Raw genomic sequence first — 20,091 nt, 5'->3', positions numbered from 1 at the left:
TGGATTGTTCTGCCCTCGCTGACTGATTTTCTGTGTATGACCAAAGAACGTTTTCAGTAAAGAAGTTTTCCTGCTACTGGATTTTGTGCTCTGGATTTTTCCTCTACATTTGAGTATCCTTGGTGTAGGATTGTTACATGTGGAGAAAATAACACATCGTTAATATCTTTATTCTGAAACATGTAGCCAACTTTGGAGATGAAACGTGAAGTTAAATTTGAAGTGTTGTTGACCTTATTGTTTCTGAGCATCATTCAGTGAGTCATATCAAAGACTCATTGGCCTTTACACTCGATCAGTTCTGAGCTTCTATGATAAAGACAAACACTTAGTCCATGAGCACTGTTTTGATGGCACAGCTTTAAGGATTAACTCAAGGCTTTAGGCATCTTAAATGCAGAGTGTAACCGTTTCATCTCTCTGAACTAACAGTGCTTTGACATTTACCAGATTTTTTAAGACATGATTACGAGAGCAACAGTTGCTGAATGTTTCGTGGGCTGGACTTGACCACGATACACACCTGTTGATCAGATTGGATCTTTCTGTCCTTTCATACTTAGTGACTACATTCCTATTTTTCTTAAGTAACATTATCTTTGCGATATTTTTTACAGTTTGATACTTTTACTGAAGAACAGATTCAGGGATTGTGCCAAAAAAAGAGAAAGCCTTCTGATATTTACGCAGCATCAGGACCACTCTCTCTCTCTCTCTCTTTGCCTCACTTGTCACATGTTAACACTCTTGCGCGTATGATCTGCATCAGAGGTGCCAGAGTGATTTGTGTCGAGCAGCTCGGCGTGAGGACACTTGAGGAATGGCCTCTGATCGGGATGAAACCAACACAACCAGCAGTCAGACCAACCAGTTCGTGCAGCCCGCGTGGCGCATCGCGCTGTGGTCGGTGTTGTACAGCACTGTGCTCGCGGTGGCAGTTTTCGGAAACTTGATCGTGATTTGGATCATTCTGGCGCACAAGCGGATGAGAACCGTCACCAACTACTTCCTGCTCAACTTGGCTGTCTCCGATGTGTCCATGGCTGCGTTCAACACGCTCATCAACTTCATCTACGCGGCGCACGGAGAGTGGTACTTTGGAGAAGTCTACTGCAGGTTCCACAACTTCTTCCCCGTCACTGCGGTGTTCGCCAGCATCTACTGCATGACGGCCATAGCCATAGACAGGTGCGTGGAAGAGAGTATCATGTGGACGTGTTATATAGCTACGACAAGATAATAAATGAATAATGTTTGTCTTTTTTTTGTATCCATGTGTTACATTTTCTGCTCCAAAATTATTGAGACCATGAGAAATTGCTACATTTACATTTCAATATGCCTTTGATACATTAAATCTGAATAGTTTACATTTACATTAAATGTAAGCAGTCTTTAAATTGCTGCATCGCTCTGCATTAACATCAAATAATCTGTGATCTCTCCACTTACACTGATGATAAGTTGCACACATGTGATGCCCCATATCAATTATTCCTCATTGAAAATCTCTTATCTATTTGTGTTTCTTTTTTCTTTTTCTTTTTTTTTACAATACATCTGATATTTGTAAAAATGATAAACTCAAAGCATGTGTCCTTTTAAATCAATGCTCTCGCTGATTAGTGTCACTTTAGTAATAAACGCTTGTTACTAATAAATATATAATAAAATATAATATAATAAATGCTTGTTACTAATAAATATATGCACATCTTAAAGGCCAATCAACAGTGACTAATGTTATTGCAAGGTCTATTCAGTGCTATTCAAAAGGAGGTGTGACATTTACTTGAACACCTGACTCATTTCACTGAACAACTTTCACTTTACTCAGATATCATCTGAACAACAGTGAGTGAGTCACACTGACCTATTCTGCAAAATCCAGCTGTGGTCATTAAAAAGCCTTTTAAAACCCTTAATATATCAGGACTGAATTAAGTCCAACCAACTGAAACTGATTTAAATTCACTGACATAAACTCATAGCTCAGGCTGTGACCTCTGACCTGCAGGTACATGGCCATCATCCACCCCCTGAAGCCTCGCCTGTCAGCGAAGGCCACCACGGGAGTCATCGTGTGTATCTGGAGTCTGGCCGTGGTTCTGGCCTTCCCTCTCTGCTACTTCTCCACCATCCGGACTCTGCCCCGCAGGACCCTCTGCTACGTGGCCTGGCCCCGCATGGCCGACGACTCCTTCATGTGAGAAACAATCCAGAAACATACCTTTCACTTTTCTCATCCATGTCAAGCTGTAACCTTTTTTTCTTGTATGCACATTTCCCTGTGCATCATCAGAGTGTTTCATTAACTCCAGATGTGTCATAGTTCATCTTCTCTTCATACTGCTTGACGTTAAATGGCCTCAGTCCAGTGATGTGTTTGTCCGCCTTTGCAGGTATCACATCATAGTGACAGTCTTGGTGTACGTGCTGCCCCTAGTGGTGATGGGCATCACTTACACCTTCGTGGGGGTGACTCTGTGGGGAGGGGAGATCCCGGGAGACTCATCTGATAACTATCACGGACAGCTCAGGGCTAAAAGGAAGGTAAACAGCACGTTTATTTAATGCACTAAAACTTTATATAACTATATATATGTTAAACATTCAGGAGTGCTTTAAAGAAGGGTTTGTATGTATTTAAATACGATTTAACCCTTAAATGTGAACATTTTCCATTGTTTTATTGTCACTATTTTTATGTAGACTTGAGAATTGAGGTTCCAGCTTGGAGAGCATCTGCACACTGAGAACTTTCATTTGAAGAGGAACACAAACAATTATCCGGAAAAGACTGACTTCAGTTCCCAAAATAGCACAAAGCCTTACAAGGAAAAATGAGCCCAGGACGCTCATATTTAGTTTGCAGTTTACAGTAACATAAAAATGTTGATCAGAAAATAAACAAAATCCTCCTCTAACCTTAAAAAACCCAAAAAGGTTCTACCCGGAGCTGTGTTGGTGTTGTATCTTCTTCTAATCTTCCATAACAAAAACCAAAGAGAAACTTTAATATATTTTCTTATAAACGCATGTTCATCTCCTTGGAGCAGGAACACATCAGTCCACAGTAGCAATAACCATCCACATGATCCTGCTGGTTGGGGAGGACGTGAAACACAAGGCAATCACGTCTGCAGTGCGACAAATCACTGTGGACCCTTTACGGCTTGGACCACTTAAAGGTGTCCTGCAGAGCGGCAGAGCACATTAACTCAGAGGGACTTCAAACGCCATCTGAAACTCGGGGAGGACAAAAAGAGGCTCAGTTAGTGCAGCTTCACTTTATGCTGTAGTAATATGTGCATTTTCGAACTCGTAGCATCGCTCTGTAAAGCCGAAGAAAAGAAAATGCGTCCATAGGGGACTTGTTCCACTTACACCGAGTCATCAGCCGGACTGCTCAGTGTGTTTCACAGCAGCTACTGTGTGAGGGTCCAGTTAAACTGGGATTAAGGTCATCACAGCTGTCACGACGAGCATCACGACAGCTGTGGATTAAAACTAAAGAATACAATTCATCGATAAAAATCACAAACACGTTAACATGGCGGATTATTCAAAGAGAGTGCAAGGGCTAGGATAAATATTCAGTGATAAAAAGATATTTGGGATTAAATTTACATAAACTGCAAATAATTTCCCAAACAGCGATTCAATGCACAAACCCCACACATGAATCTAACTTTAATTTATGCTGTAAAATGAGTGTGAACAATGTAATCTCTTTTTTGTAGTGTTTTTAATATTTCCGCATCAAAACAAACCACTGGATATGACGTAACTTAAGGGAGTCCCTTATAGAGAGATAATAAATATGGATCAAAATGGCAGTCTTGTCATTGAAGATGAAGAAATTGTTCATTCATATGCATAGGACGGACCACAGGCGTCAAAGAGACCAGGAACAGGCCAGGATGAGGAGGAATAACCACAGGAGAGTCAGTGAGTTGTGCGATGAGAACCATAGAGAACGGGGCAGGTGTTGCGATGAGGCGTTAGCTAACGATATCTAACTGTGTGCTTACATCACAACATTGTAAAGTTTATCACGAACCAAAGGCTCAGTTGTATTTTGTATTGCTTTCTATAAAGGTACATCTGTTTAACGGTGCCACAGCGGTGTGTGTAAGAGAGAGAGAGACAGAGAGGGAGAGAGAGCGGTGACAGTTTCCTGATACTTTGTTTGATAGGTGCTTGTCGTCCTGAAGTCTCTCCACCTGCACAAAACGCACCCAGGCGCGAAAGCTAGCTCCGTTTCTCTTCCTGTCAGGAGAACAGTGGGCTCAGTGACCCTTCAAGCTAGAACTTGTGCAACCGTCACAAACGCAAAAATTCACCATCATAAGAACTGGTGAAATGCAAAGTTAGGTCCCTTCCATACCTATAGTTCGGTAGACTCGGTGCGATTCAGGGTTGCAACATTCCTTTGGTTCGGTTATCTTTCACATTGCACTTCGTGAAGCCGACAAACACTGTAAACAAATGCCATGCCATCCAAAAAGTCACTCGACTATTGGACAGAATACTCTTTTTGGTTCACTTCCTATATTTGGTTTTGGATCGCTTTCTCACCTACAGTGAACCAAATTCTGGACCACTTGGAAGCGAACCGAGACCCCCGTTTTCAGGCACACCAGTGTTCGTTTGTTTGGTCCGCACAAAAGTTCGAGACTGCTTTCACACCACCCCATACCGACCGGACTATCCGGCTAAACGCACCAGGGTTCGGTTCAAACGACCAAACAGCTCAGGTGTGAAAGCACCCTGACTACTGAAATAATATGTACTCAATACGATACGACCGCTCAGACTCACTAACACCTACTGAAAACAGCCACTTTTTACATGTCTTGTAAATAATAAGAAATCAAGGATAACCTTTTCCACAGCCATTTTCAATGAACAGTATTAATAAAGTAAAAAATTTAACCTGCAAGTTGCTCTTTAACAGTAACTTGAAAATAGATTTCCCCCATAAGTTTGATATATATTGGTACCACCAACACACATTCACACAAAGATGTTCAGTGCACAGGAATAGAGACGGACGCTCAGGTGACAGGTGCAGCTTTGCCATTTACATTTGGAGGGCTTTAATGAAAAGAATCCTCAGAAGCTCAGATTGCTGGCAAAATTGAGCTGCGAGAGATAAAAGAGATTCTATAAATGTCAGGAAACAAAGCTACAAGACAATATCAGGCCCGGTTCAAAGGCCCACGCTGACAAAATGCCATATGGGCCGAAGATAAGAGGAAGTCGCGCTCATCTCCGTCCTCCAGATGAGCTTCTGCTGATGCTTCAGTAGCAGCCTGCTCGTTTTAATCCCCCACAGCTCCTCATTGTGCTGATGGCTTCTCTCTCATCTGCTCCACCTGGAACCCGCTGCGTCCGGTACGTCATCACTGACCTTTTCATCTCTTTACGCAGCAGCCGTTTAATGGGAACGCCATTGTGATCAGAATGAAAGAAACAGACAACATAGACAGACAACATACTCACTACTGCAAGACTATGTGGATATAACGAGCTGCCATGACTTCAAACAACCAAAGAATGCTTTTACTCACTTGATTTCGACGTTTCTCCAGCTGAGGAGGCCTGACGCAGTGCAGGGAGAACATTTTCAAGTTTATGATGGATATCACAGAAGGTTATGTCTCTACCTGTGGGGTGTTTTTTACACCACACACACAAACACCAAAACTTCTAAAAAATTGCCTCCAGAGTATGTAAGTAGAGAAGAATAAAAGATAAAGATGTAAAGATATAAAGATGTCGGCTACACACAAGTCCCAAACTGGTGACTCCAAAAATGCCCGGCGGTGTGAGTGTGAGTGTGAATGGTTGTCTTTCTCTATGGCTACGTTCACATTGCAGGCAAATGTGGCCCGATTTTTTTTGCTCACATGCGAATCAGGTCTATTTACAGCACAAATCAAATGGAATCTGATCTTTTCATATCAGATTTTTAAATCAGATACAGGTCTGATGTTTTGACTCACTCTCGATCGACTATTGTCACAATTCTGCGCTGGCGGGAGTCAAACTGTATATATAAACACTGAAGACGGCTGCAATGGAGTTAGTTTGTGGAGGGATAGTGAGGTGTTAGACCTCATAAGTGTGTTTGGGGAGGTACTCTTTCTCCTCATCCTTGTCCACGTTATCATCTGCTGTCGAATTTGCTGGCTTCCATGGTTCATCAGTATATACATATAACCGTAAACGCTGACTTTCATGACACACGTTTGTTTACGTATGACTGTGTTGCGTGTAGTCTTTGTTATTGTTCTTATGCGCATGCGGGTCAGTTCAGGACCGTGACCACAATTGGCCACATTTTAAAAATAATGTAATAACAGCCAAAGATCTGAGCAATAAATCAGACGTGAGCGCTATGGCTTGCAGTGTGAACGTAGCCTAAGTGTCAGCCCTGTGACTGATTGGCGACATGTCAAGGGTGTACCCCACCTCTCGCCCAATGACAGCTGGGATAGGCTCCAGCCCTGAGTCTCAGAACAGGATAAGCGGTATAGATAATGGATGGATGTAATCCTAGACTACTTTTAGCTTTAATTGTTACTTTTTAAATATAACATTAACTTAACAAAAACAGCCAATAAAAGGACATTTGCTGTTGTGCAAAACTGGCCAGCTCAGAGGAAAGTTGTCTATGGAGTCAGTTAGTTAGTTACCCGGGAAAAAAAGATCCAAGGTCAGACATTTTAATACTTTAGTATTTCTCTGCTTCACCACTCATTCAGGTGGTGAAGATGATGATCATCGTAGTGGTGACCTTTGCCCTCTGCTGGCTGCCTTATCACGTCTACTTCATCGTGACGGGTCTCAACAAGCGTCTGAGCAGGTGGAAGTACATCCAGCAGGTTTACCTGTCAGTGCTGTGGCTGGCAATGAGCTCCACCATGTACAACCCCATCATCTACTGCTGCCTCAACAGCAGGTGAGTACGAGCCTTCCAAACAGCCCCAAAGCGCACATGTATCTTATGTTACGTACACGATCAGTGTTCAGTGTTTGGTTTGGGTGCAGGTTCCGGGCCGGTTTCAAGCATGTTTTCCGCTGGTGTCCCTTTGTGCGGGTGTCGAGTTACGATGAGCTGGAGCTTCGAAACACAAGGCTTCGACCGGGGAACCAGAGCAGCATGTGCACCCTCTCGCGGGTCGACACCAGCATCCTCAGCAAGGACAAGAGCATATGTTCCCGTGGAAACAGGTCGAGACTCAACTGTGAGCACAATAGCAAAGACAGTTAGTGAGCTGAAAAATATTAATTGCCTCTGATGGGTGTGGTGGGTTTCATAGTTCCAGACTGTGAGAGGGAGACGGAGAATCATAAGATAAGAGAGAAACGCATACCAGTGTTAGATTGGCCCGGTGATTTGATCTGTTAACCAACTTCTCCTCATGGAGGCGAAAAAGGTGCTTTAACCCAATCAGACAGATTAAATGTGACCTACACTGTTGACACAAAAAAAGCTTAAAAATCATCTAAAAAAAGATGCTACTTTAACATCAAAACGTGCCTAAGAATCATCACGTTTTTAACTTTTGTACATTCATTGGCACATTGAAAAACAAAATTGGTGGAAATTTGCCACAATGTGAACAAAAACAGGCTGAAGAATGAGGCTCAAGTTGTCGCCCACAGTGACACTTATTAATCCAAGCTGCCATAGTTGTACAGAGTCAGACTTAATTTAATAAATAAAGGGAAACTGCTGGATCGTCCTGCTTTATTATATCTAACAAAATATCTTTTTATGCCTCTCATTGATTTGAGAAAGTTAATTTTCGAGCTTTGTTTACTTGTAGTCATAAAAATGCTGCTGTTAATGTGCAATGCCACGTCTTCTTCGGGGACTTTGTGTCCTTAAATGAATCTAACAGATGTTGGCTTGTTTCTTTGAAGCGCCTGTGACGAGTTTTTCTCTGGTTATGAAACAGACTGAAATTAATTATGATGACTCTGTGAGACCTACAAAAGCAAACCAGACCATCAGTGACAAGATTTATTATTTCTATATACTTATTTTTAATGCCTGAAACAGCTGGTGGTAGGTGTCAGACAACAACTGCACGCTGCCACTTTACATTTTCCAGTGCAAAACTTTAAAGTAAGTGATACATATGAGTGCTTAAGAAAGCAGGATACGATTTGTTTGTTAAGCGTTAACAGGACCAAATCAGTAAAGAAGTGAGAGGTACGGCTTTGTCCACAGGGGGCGCCACAATCAACACAAACTGAAAGTTCTTCAAAGGAGCTTTAAATGGACAAAATACAGGCTTATTCAATTTTGCAAAATCCTCCTAAAGTATTGTGAACTAGATGGATTTCAATTTCACAATAGTGCTCAACTTGCCTTTAATGAATTTGTCACATAATAGGCTACAATAAAACAGCTTCAGGGTGTGTTGCATCTGTAAGAACGTTCTGTACTGCCTATTTATGAGTTCATAGTGAAACAGCTGCCATACGTCTCTAGTCCGTGTAATTATTCAGATACTTTGTGAGCATCATGAACTACATACCTAAGCTGCTTTTATCATTGCGTTTTATGTTAAACTCTTTTTTCTGTTATGTAACAGGGGAGTACGTACATGTGATGAAATACTGTGCTCACAGCAGACATATACTTAATGCCATCAGAGCGTTACTCAACAAGAACTGCAGACTAAAGGCTGCTTTACCAGCGTTAATGCTCTTTAATCTGTCATAGAAACTGTGATATTAAAGGAACCTGACAGAGTGTTCGCTGCTGTCATTTGTTAGTTAGAGAAAGCATGTGCCATGAAAAACTGTCTGTTTTGGGACTGTTTACTGTGTGCTGATTCTCCTGTACAAAGTGTACAAACGTGCGTTCTAATGTTCTAATATTTGGTGCAGAGTCCACACACAGACACAAGTTATAGATGTCTTTTGAAGTGAATTTGTGTTTAATTGTTTTATATTGTAAAATTCAATAAAAGTCGACGTTGCTGTGTTGAATCAATCATTTTATTTGAGTGATGTGTAATGATAGTGGTGGTATGTGTTGCTCTGCAGCTTTACTGTAGCTTCACCAATTTATTGATCAAATAGTGCGGGAGCATCTACATAAGCTACTTTTTCCTTCTGAAATAAAACAGCTAAAAATCAGTAAATGACTTCACAACATACCCGGACAATTATGTGCATCAGATAGTGGTACTTCAATATTACGGTTACATCACCGACTACTCCTTCAGCTGATGCCTGCAACAACTCTGCTGCAGGGCAATCAAACACATGAGCTTCAGTTTATTTGACTGAGAGACACACATGCAGGTGATTCCTGATTGAGCCAGTGGGTCAACTTACCCCACTATCCCCTAATCTAGGCTTCAACTTTACTACTGTTCCCTCATTTTTTGTGCACCTCTTCCCTCCCGTTTCTAAGCAGCTGTAAATATTTTTTGTCATGTGACCATACTTTGATGAAGCACCCATCGCTTCTATCTGACTGTGATGGAGAGAAACACATGGGAGAAGTTCCTTGCATAATTTACGCTAGAAATACTTCAGCATACTGGTTACATAAATTGTATGTTAAAGCAAAGTTACCCAGTGGAAAAAAATTGCGTTTAAACGTTTAAAACCATGTAAATAATTTAGTTAAAGATTGACCTCATTTGTGGCTATGGGGCAAAGTGAGCTGAATGCTGTGGGGTAAATTGAGCCAGTTGTTTAACTTACATTATCTTAAGGCAATAAAGTGAGGTCTCTTTCTATGGGCAAAATTATGTGCTTTAAATTTAGGTAGCTATAGCTACTAATTTTATTATGGTCTTTGTAATCACACCAAAATAACTAACAAAATTGGTTCACTGTGAAAGAAATTAGCTTTAAAGCTAGCTTAGCATGCTATAGTTGTCTTGGGGGGTAGCTTTAGTGTAGTGAAGCTTAATTTAATGTCGAGTATCTGATAGCTTAGCTCAATTAATTTTACAAGTAGCTTGCCCAACACTTATTTGATCTGCATTAGAACGTACTGTCTCGAGGAAATAGCCACATACTTACACATCAAAGTCTGACATCAACAGACATTCACATCTTCTCCCAGAAGCTCAAATATGTTAACAGACAAGCCATCCATATAAATGAATACAACAGTGTAGTAAGTAATGTGTCTGTCTGACATGATTTGCACAGTCGGGGCTTATTTGAAATGAATACAACTTATTTTATGACATTAAGTTGAAGGCAGAAAGAGAAGGATGATGTCAGTAGCGGTTTTTAAATCCAGAGTTGACACCCCCACCCCTCAGTGAAACAAGTAGCTTCCTCTACACATGCTGACGGTAACATTTTTATACTGTGCCATCCTCACACCACTTGTGTTGTTACTTGCTTAGAGATTAACACACTCTGTTCAAAGGTTAACACCCAGAAACGTAGCAAACACAGCCAAACAGGAAGTACAGACAGACTGAAATGTCCCTGCTGATACAGACAGATTTAGAGTGTCCATACGTATTCAGGACGCTCCTACTTATTCTTCCTTAAATGGTAAAATGTTGTTGACTTCAGTATCATGGCTTTATCTTCATGCAACTCAAACGTGTAAGATGGGGGGATCTTTCATCAGAAATGGACCACATCACAAGTATGTTTTCATAAGTGTTTAATAACCTGAAATTAAAAAATCATTGTGTTACCTTCAACTGAGTCTGTTACAGGTTGTATGCATCATCCAAAGTATCTGCAATGTTGCTACAGTCTAAGAACAAACATCTTTTACCAAATTGCATGTACAGTTTCAGTGTAATGTCCGTCTAATGATGTACTAAAAAGCATGCAATTTACAATTATTCCCAGTTCAAGCAGTTTATTTCTTCATTGTCATTTCTCTGCTGTAAACTCTGATTGGAGCATCAAATGCTTCCAAAATTACCTGGAATAAAAATTGCTGCATCAAATGAAAGTTGATATAAGTGTACATTTTGCTGTTATGCATAAAGAAAATAAGCTTTCAGTCTATATTTAAAAAAAAAAAAAACATGGTAGAAGCATTTAAACACGGTGAAATGACTATATTTGTGCAGCCGGCTACCAAAGCATGCAACTTGATTTACAGTGTTCATTGTTTAAGAGCACAAGAAAAGCAGTGTGTTGTGCTGTATCAACACTCAGAGCAGCCGGCAATGCTCATGTCTTAGGCTAAAAAAGGGGAAACCACAAGCACCAACACAAGCCACTGAGTGGAAACACCAGCTGGGGACCTGTAAAGATGGACACAAAGAGAGAGAGATGAATGTCATATTGGATGTTGTTAAATCAATGCGTCTTTAAGACCTTAAATCTAAAGTTTGCCTTCATGAAGACGATTTTTTCTGAAGTACCAAGGACAATTTGGGTTATTTTACATAAGAGATTTCTCTGTTTCTCTGTTTTTCTCTGTGCTCTTTTCACTTTTTTTTTTTTTAAGTGTGCGGGGCTTAGCTGTAAAAAGATGATGTCACCAATATAAACACCTGCAATCAAAATGGATATTTTTGGATGTTGAGGAATGTAAATGTTGATCTATTCAATAAAAAATTAAACAAAACATATATTTTGGCCAGTTAGCGCGACACAATGGACCCGGATGTTGTTATTACGAATTTTGGCCACTATAAGTCATATTAGCTTCAAAGCCTTGCACATGTCCTGTCTGCAGCTTATGAAGAATAATTTAACCCCCGACTAAAATCACCCACAAACGTGCTGCATTTTAAAGATATAATCTTTTTCATTCAAATAAATGTCTGTTAAGTCACTATCTATTGCTGAATGAGGTAACACAATAGTGATTGAGACTATGGCCCACTGATGAAAGCCTTTGCATTTGCAGTATTTCAGATTGGGTGTCTGTGGCGACATTCACGGAAAAAATCACAAGCAGTGCCCAGTTAGTGACGTGTTTTCCATCACCCAGCAGTGGTTGGTCTGCCAGAGAGGGTAGGCGGAGCTAAGCGGCTGCTTTTCCGGTCTCTGCAAGTGTTGCGAGTAAACAGTAATCTACTATGGCTGAACAAACAAAGAAAAGATCGATGACTACAGATACGACTTCAAAAATAAGTGAAAATCCAAAGAAAAAGAAACAAATTCGACACTCAGATGAAGGCAAACAGTCTAAAAAGGAAAGCGGCCGTCAGCGAGGAAAATCAAGAGTTACAACCGGAGCCGACCGTGGACGTCTTCTTATGTAGGACGTGTGCTCCCGCAATTACCGTTTATCGCCATTAGTGACGCCAAAGACAACGAAATCTTCTATGTTATATCTTTAAGATTGAAAGAATAATTTAGCTGTCATTGTTTACAGATTAAAAGATCACTGAGCATGTTATCAGCTTATTATGCAAATGAATGGTTTGTGATTTAAGATACAGTTTTTAATATGGCTTTTTCGTGTATTATGATTTTTATAGAAAGAGAGATAACCAATTTAATCATACTTTCTTTTTTGCTAGATGAATTCTTTGTTTGTATGTTTGTGCTTTCCCTGAAACAACATCATTGTGCCTGCCCTACACCTCTGAAAATGACATCAACGCTCGCTCACATTAGCTATGTTATCAATATCAACTCTGCATTGTGTTTATTGTTGCTTATTTAGTTCATGAGATTTAAGCTCCAACCATACGTATTATCTGAGACCAGGTTTTCAGAGGATTTAAAATACACCTATAAATAAATAAATAAATACACATATCATGCAGGCTTAGAACTATGAGGGAAAATTTGGGGTCATTTGCATGCAGTCAATGTCAAACTATGAAAAACTCTGAGTCTTACCGTGAAAAAATGTAACAGTTGTGAAAACTGCGCGACACTGGTGTCTCCAAAACGATTGCAGTGTAGTTAGATTCATTCATGCTGTCTTCTATTTCAGTTACATTCCTCACAGTGAACATTTCAGCTGGAGATAAGAGTGCTGTATCTGTATCTCCATTGCAAATGTTGTCACCCAGATTGACCAAGAAGCAAGAGGTGATATTAAAAACGACCATTTCGTGAAAATCATTAAAGTTCTTCATCTCACTATAGCTTGTAGAAACTTTGGTGAAGCCTCCAAATCTCACTGTTGCCCCGACTTGAGCTGTGTGTTTGCCCTCTCGAAGAAGATACACAGTCCTGCACTGCTCTGTGTTCTGCTTCTGTGCAAGACGAATGGAATCCATGAGCAGGAAGTGAAGCGACTTGTAATGGAAGGAGTTTTCATAGGTGCTAACATTTACGCCCATTGTCTTCACGGCATTGTCAAAGGTCTTTATGAAATTTTCCCCATTTGCGTATGTTGAAAGTGCGGTTGCGTGCTCTTTCATTCCTCCGGCGATCAGCTTTGCACAGGTATTATCACTCCATGCTTTCTTGAATCCCTGATCGAGGTTGAGCTCTTCTGTTAACAGGCCTGACTGGATAAACTTCTCATTGGCCTTTTCACGGCATTCATGGTACAGGTCATCTACAGCATCGGGGGCCATGTCCAGCTTTGTGCTCTCTGCAGTCACCTTTGATAAGTGCTAGAAAAAGAAATTTAAGATGAAACGTTTATCGTTCTAACATAACATCACAACAAGTCTTAAATGGTGATTAGGAAGAAGAATAAAACTTACTTTGTAGTCGAGAACCGTGAAAACAATTGTAACAAGAAGCAATTTTCTTGTATCCCACATCTTAAGACTCTTCTTCTCTTCTGTCTGCACACAAACGGCTGGAACAGAAATATTTAATGAAGCAATGCAGGATCAAACTTGAATAAAAAATTCCATGAGACAACATTACAGAAATAGGATGATCTGGTTTGTTGCTCAAACACTTTGTTTAGACAAGCCCCCTAACTATGATAATCAGGACTTCACCCTCCCATGCTGGATAACCAGAAAAGATGAAGCACTTAACTGAAAGCAAATGTGAAAACACTGAAAGGCACATACCTTAAGCAAGGAAAATGAATCTCTGGGAGTAACTCTAAAGATTCAAGATATATATCAAGCTGCAGGGTGTGATCCTTCCCTGCTGAACACTACGGGAAATGGAAAAACTTATCTCGGAAAGCATCCTCTTTGCCTTTCCTGGGGAAGGAGATAATCATGTTGTTGGGAGCACTGGTTTGTTCTGTACCAGCTACCGAGCTACTGAGTCATTCTGGAAAGCATATGCTGCTTTGTTGCAAATGTCTTTAGAAACCAGACAAACTAAACATAAATGGCCCAAGCATTAGTATCTTAAGTTCAAGTGGTTCAGCTTTAAACTCTGCAGTTAAAATGTTTATAAAGGGTTGTCAGTATTGATTCATTTACATTTTGAAGATATATCAAGACACAATACAAAAAATCAGTTACACAAGGTTTAAAAATAGCAGAATCTTTTATGGGACATATAAAGTCAGCTATTAAAATGTTGCTTCGATCGTAGGAAAGAAGTTAATACGCTCTTATAAAGTATTTACTTCATTGCTGATTGTAACTATAAATAAACCAGTCACGTAAAGCTTTCACACTACAAATATTCACATTTTAAGTGGTTATTTCTGACCAAGTAGCCTATGGGTATCAGTTGGCTTAAAAACTGTAGTAAAATTGAATTATTTACTTATTGTTTCCTTAACTCGTCAACTGTAGTCAAAGGCTTTTATTTTAAAAAATCGTTCATATTGAAACAGTAATATTACGCTGTATGTTCTTTGAGCGTCCCCTTCACTAACCCTAACCCATTGCCAGTGTGTTTTTGTCTGCTGCCATCTATCGACGAATACTTACGACTGTAGTCGGAAGTCTTGTGACTGGAAAAGGTTCCACTTCCGGTTTCAGACGCGCCAAAAAAGAAAACAAGACGCAGTGATATTTCTCTTACGACTGGTTTTCTCACTGATAAGTAACAGTGGAACTATTAACTTTAACACAACGACAATTTAATCTGCTGGACTGTTTTACTTTTGAGCCTAACTATGCTGGTGAGTAATGGCGAAGTTAATATTGACGATACTGAAGTTAGCTGATGTAAAAGTTACGCTAGCAAGTCAACGTTACCGTTATTGCCTGAATTAACTTTGACACTGGAGTGTCAGCTCTATTCATACAGGTATTCTTCCGTAAGTTAGACTTTAATGCCGTAAAAATATAGTATAGTATAGTATCTTTTATTAATGGCGAATTTAAGTAAGTAAAAGCAGTTACAGTCCTGTAATTAATTATTTAAAATAAGCTACAACTACAACAGCATTGATATACTTTTATTATAAGTATCTGATGATATAATATATTATTATTTTTCAGCACTGAGTGCTTTTCATTTTTCATAGTCTAAGTAAATGTTCTTGATCAAACTGAAATACTTTGACTTAATGCTTGTAATGGAGTATTTTTAGTGTACTTTGACTTCGGTAAAGGATCTCAAAACTACTGAAAAATTGGTAACAAGTGAATGCATCATGACAGCAGAAATAATTTAATAATAAACAACAATAAGTCTTACAGGGGCCATACTGATGTCTGCTTTTAATTCTAACACATAATTCTCATACTATTGTAATTGTTTTCTTTAAAATCAAGTACTTTTATGTTGTGATAGTCATACTTAAGAGTATGAATACTTTGTCCAGCACAGAGCAAAATTTTTAATAAAAATATACTTTTCGACATGTGAGATCCTTCATTCAAATTTATACTTAGGTACAGAAGTACTTGTAACTGCAGATGAAAGTTACGTTTAAAATGGCACATTTACCTGATATACCTCAGTGCTCATGTTATTTTATGCACATTGTCCCTTTTTTGTTAGAAAATTAACATACATTTCAAAAATGTTGTGTGTTGTCTTGTTGAATTGTGGTGCATTTTTCTGACAAATGTTTCTATAACTTTTTCTACTCCATTTATTTCTGTTATTGTAGACTTAATAACAGAAACATCTCACTGAATTTAACAAATTCTTTTTCAGTTTGAAGACTGAAAGGCGGACCAGAGAGGTTCACTCTGCAAGTCTTCTTGAGAAATGTTAAACACATTGCCATAGGAATAAAGATTCACAAGAATCACATATAAGTGGTTAATAAGGGCTTGAGGATGAGGAAGTGGGGGGACCGACTCAAGAAGGTTGAACAGCTTGCTCAGTCGTTCCAGGTGAACCCTCTGGCCTCGCGCTACAAACCTCGGCTGTGGCCGTGCCAGCCCTCCTCTGTCTGGAAGCTCTTTCCTCGTCAAAGTATGGCCATCAGCTTTGCTCAGAGCTGCAAAGAGGTAACACAAAACTCAGTCTGTACCTTTGATTTTAAATCCTGTGCATGGAGGAAAAAAAATGCTAACCTTTGTGCTTTGCATTCCCCAGGCTGTGCATGTTTTTGCACTTGGTCACCAGTTACACTGAGCTCTGGCGTTACTACAGGTAAATATCTCTTCTTTTGTATGTTCAGAAACAGTGCAATAATGTGCATTGATGGTAATTTGTCCCTTTATTTTTTCCCCAGGACTTACACAGAGTCCTTGATGCACTGTTATGAGGTGATACCAGAGGGTGCTGTTTGTAAGCTTTACTTTGACCTGGAGTTCCACAAGCCCTCAAACACGGGAGCTGATGGGAAAGCTATGGTGTCTTCACTCATCCAGGTGGAGTATGGTTGGCATTTTCAGTGAAAAATTATCTTCAATCTGTTCAAACCATTTTTTGAGTACATTTTAAGGGCTGTATCCAACTCAGAATTTTCTCTGATGAAAAGGATTTGGCTGTTCAATTCACAGCTTTTGCATGTTTTATCTCATGTTTTATCTCAATGGAGACTCATGTTTCAATGTCTATTTCCGTCATATGTTTGGTGAAAACATCACATTTCTACAGAGCACCAGAAAGTAAAAGTGTACACACCGCTCATATTCAGTGAGTCTCTCACCTGCAGGTTCTGGTGGTTTAGCCAACGTCACTGAAAGTCAAACATGGAACAGAATTTGTCTGAGCTGCCGACAGATTGGTGCCTCTTCTGTACCTTAATGTGTCCAACGCCATGCAGCCTCCATTTCTATCTTTGCTAGTTTAGTGGTTCGAGGTTATTCTGACAATTTTAGGTTGACAGCCTGCCGTCCTGTTGCTTCTGCATTGCAGCTAAAAATCTAAAAGTTCTTGGTCCTCTTAACGGAGGACCACCATCATCATCATCATCTTTTGGGAGAGAAGCTATTCTAACTTTTCACTGTAAAGAGGGAATAGGAAAGATTGAAGGACTAAGGTTCACTGTCGATGCAGACCAGACTAGGATGATAGTTCAGGGTTTGCTTCAGGAAACTATGAAAATAATGTTGATTGTGTCACTAAGCTGACCTCAAACCTGCCGAGTTTAAATGAAGCAGTGACTCATCTCTGCATTTTGCCGTGCTGTGCTTTTAGACAAAGATTTAATTTAACTTAAACTAAACTTGTAGTCTGTTTTTTTGTCTTACAGTATGTTTGTGACGAGCTAATGGAAATTTATGGGATTGAATGCTCCATGAAAAATATCCTCAATCTGGACTCCAGCACAGAAGAGAAGTTCAGCCGACATCTCATCTTCAATCTCCAAAATGCAGCCTTCAAAGACAACATACATGTGGGTATGTTCCGTGTTACTTGGGTGTGCAACTTCAGTTGTATGAAGGACTACAGCTGCATATATAAATAAACATAAAAATAAAACAAACAAATAGATAAAAGAAAGAAATATAAAAAATAAATGCCTCAAATGTTCATTCAGTTCATATGTCCTGTTTGTTTTTTATAGGCAGGTTTATCCATGCCATTCTCCAACCAATCCTGAGCACCCCTAAAAGCAGTTTCCTGAATGTTGGGACTAATTCAGCAGAAAACAGCAAAACATGGTTTGTTTGTTTTTTCACACCTGTGGAATAAATATTAATAAATAATAATAATAAATATTTAATGTTTCTTCTTTCATCACTCTTATTTATCTTGATGTACTCACAGCAGAGCGCCTGATGTATCTGAGGGAAAGCAAGCAAAGGCAGGTGAGGTGGCTGAGAGTCCACAGACCAAGAGGCGCAAGAAAGAAGAGACGGACCTCAGATTCCTTCAAGTGAAAAACAAGGACGGTCAAGACGGCCTCTTTGTGGATCTTGGTAGGAGAAACTTTTGTTTGTCCTTCTTTCTTCTTCAAACATTCTTTGCACTCTTCTGTAAACCTTGCCATCATGTTCAGATGGATATTGAGTTATGGTTATGTTTTCAAAAACAGGTGTTTACACCAAAAACAGAAATTTTCCGCCTCTACAAGTCGTCAAAAATGGGAAAGAACGCAGCATTCACAGTGGCCCACGACAACAAGTTTACTGACAAACCGGGGAAGGGAGTTTCTGTGGAGGAGAGTGTGTTCTTGGCCTCTCTGGTCTGTAATGTGAGGTACATTTAACACATTTGACTCAGTTTTCTGTTTCCTGAAAGTATCACTGCATTAGACCTTATTTCTGTGTATCATTAGTTTCACAGGTCAGAGAGTTCTTACGTCTGACATCCCAGAAATAAAGGAAGCAAAAACCTTGAGGCCTCAAAACCAGCAGGTATCGGCCCCAAATCCAGGTAACACTGAAGTGACAACATACGCTTCTGTTTACACTGTGCATATACACATAGTATAGTTTGTAAAATTTCAATTTAAACAGCTGGAGTGATTTAACTTTTCCCAAACTATCAGTGGCAGACTCACTTTCTGGCTACCTGTCGTCCCCTCATCAAGAAGTGGACAACTTTGTGTTAAGTGTGGTTAAAAAGGATTGCATAGATGGAAGTAAGTGTTTGGTACCATACAGGATATATTAAAACACTTGCATCTCTAGTTTGGGACCTATGGCTTTGACTTATAATCAGTTGCATTATTAACGTATTGTCTGTTATGTTCACTTTAACAGGCATCAGACGGTGGAACTACTTTGCCGCCGAGCAACTGCTCGTCTACGACATCGCAAAATACCGCTGGTGTGCAAATGTGGAAAGGTTTCACAGAAGCAACAACATCATGTACGTATGTTTCGTGTCCTGTAGAGTGCGAGTGAGTGTGCTCCACTCCTCTGATTTGATTTTACATCCGTCTCTGCAGGATTGTTGTGGATCATCAAGAGGAAGTGTGGTACCAGAAGTGTCACGACCCTGAATGCAAGAACTTCAGGTCCTCAAGTATGTTGTCACCCTAAGAGCAGCCCAACTATGTTTTTGCATTTATAATATACAGTATAATATATATATATATCATTTACACACTGTATATATATATATATATATATGTATATATATATAATTTACAATGGTGGTAGGATGTGTCTGAAATAAACTTTTCTGATGTTACAGGTTTCCCACTGCCACAGGAGGTCTGCGTGCGCTACCTCCTGACTCTGGTTTGTCTGCTTCACTTTAACAACATCTAGATCGACTTAGTTAAATTTGCCAGAAAATCCTGTGCTGTCTTCTCTTAAAGCTCAAAGAAATGGTGTTCTTCATAACACACAGCAAAATGGGCAAAATTATGTGCTTTAAATTTAGGTAGCTATAGCTACTAATTTTATTAGAATCTTTGTAATCACACCAAAATAACTAACAAAATTGGTTCACTGTGAAAGAAATTAGCTTTAAAGCTAGCTTAGCATGCTATAGTTGTCTTGGGGGGTAGCTTTAGTGTAGTGAAGCTTAATTTAATGTCGAGTATCTGATAGCTTAGCTCAATTAATTTTACAAGTAGCTTGCCCAACACTTATTTGATCTGCATTAGAACGTACTGTCTCGAGGAAATAGCCACATACTTACACATCAAAGTCTGACATCAACAAACATTTACATCTTCTCCCAGAAGCTCAAATATGTTACCAGACAAGCCATCCATAAATGAATACAACAGTGTAGTAAGTGTGTCTGTCTGACATGATTTGCACGGTCGGGGCTTATTTGAAATGAATACAATTATTTTATGACATTAAGTTGAAGGCAGAAAGAGAAGGATGATGTCAGTAGCGGTTTTTAAATCCAGAGTTGACACCCCCACCCCTCAGTGAAACAAGTAGCTTCCTCTACACATCCTCACACCACTTGTGT

General features: G+C 39.6%; 2 protein-coding genes and 1 pseudogene across 2 annotated transcripts; 2 read left to right on the top strand and 1 right to left on the bottom strand.

Moving 5' to 3' along the window:
* Nucleotides 1–820: 820 nt before the first annotated feature.
* Nucleotides 821–7,327, top strand: tacr3l (tachykinin receptor 3-like). The gene is made up of 5 exons (XM_069665874.1): nucleotides 821–1,188; nucleotides 2,018–2,206; nucleotides 2,403–2,553; nucleotides 6,774–6,970; nucleotides 7,060–7,327. Exons 1-5 carry the CDS (start codon nucleotides 821–823, stop codon nucleotides 7,280–7,282), a joined length of 1,128 nt encoding a protein of 375 aa, XP_069521975.1. The 3' UTR covers nucleotides 7,283–7,327.
* Nucleotides 7,328–10,652: 3,325 nt separating this feature from the next.
* Nucleotides 10,653–13,975, bottom strand: LOC138594985 (ecto-ADP-ribosyltransferase 4-like). The gene is made up of 4 exons (XM_069666291.1): nucleotides 13,965–13,975; nucleotides 13,644–13,741; nucleotides 12,823–13,550; nucleotides 10,653–11,267 (listed from the first exon to the last, which is right to left on the bottom strand). Exons 2-4 carry the CDS (start codon nucleotides 13,701–13,703, stop codon nucleotides 11,201–11,203), a joined length of 855 nt encoding a protein of 284 aa, XP_069522392.1. The 5' UTR covers nucleotides 13,704–13,741; nucleotides 13,965–13,975; the 3' UTR covers nucleotides 10,653–11,200.
* Nucleotides 13,976–16,094: 2,119 nt separating this feature from the next.
* On the top strand, nucleotides 16,095–19,430 carry LOC138594430 (DNA-directed primase/polymerase protein-like; annotated as a pseudogene).
* The last annotated feature ends 661 nt before the right edge of the window (nucleotides 19,431–20,091 follow it).

Source organism: Semicossyphus pulcher, unplaced genomic scaffold, assembly GCF_022749685.1.
Source record: "Semicossyphus pulcher isolate SPU_LCO1_2020_fin unplaced genomic scaffold, fSemPul1.0.p SCAF_17, whole genome shotgun sequence".
Classification (NCBI taxonomy): domain Eukaryota; kingdom Metazoa; phylum Chordata; class Actinopteri; order Labriformes; family Labridae; genus Semicossyphus; species Semicossyphus pulcher.
Note: the sequence above shows the minus strand (reverse complement) of the source record. Positions and strands in the feature narration are given on the sequence as shown.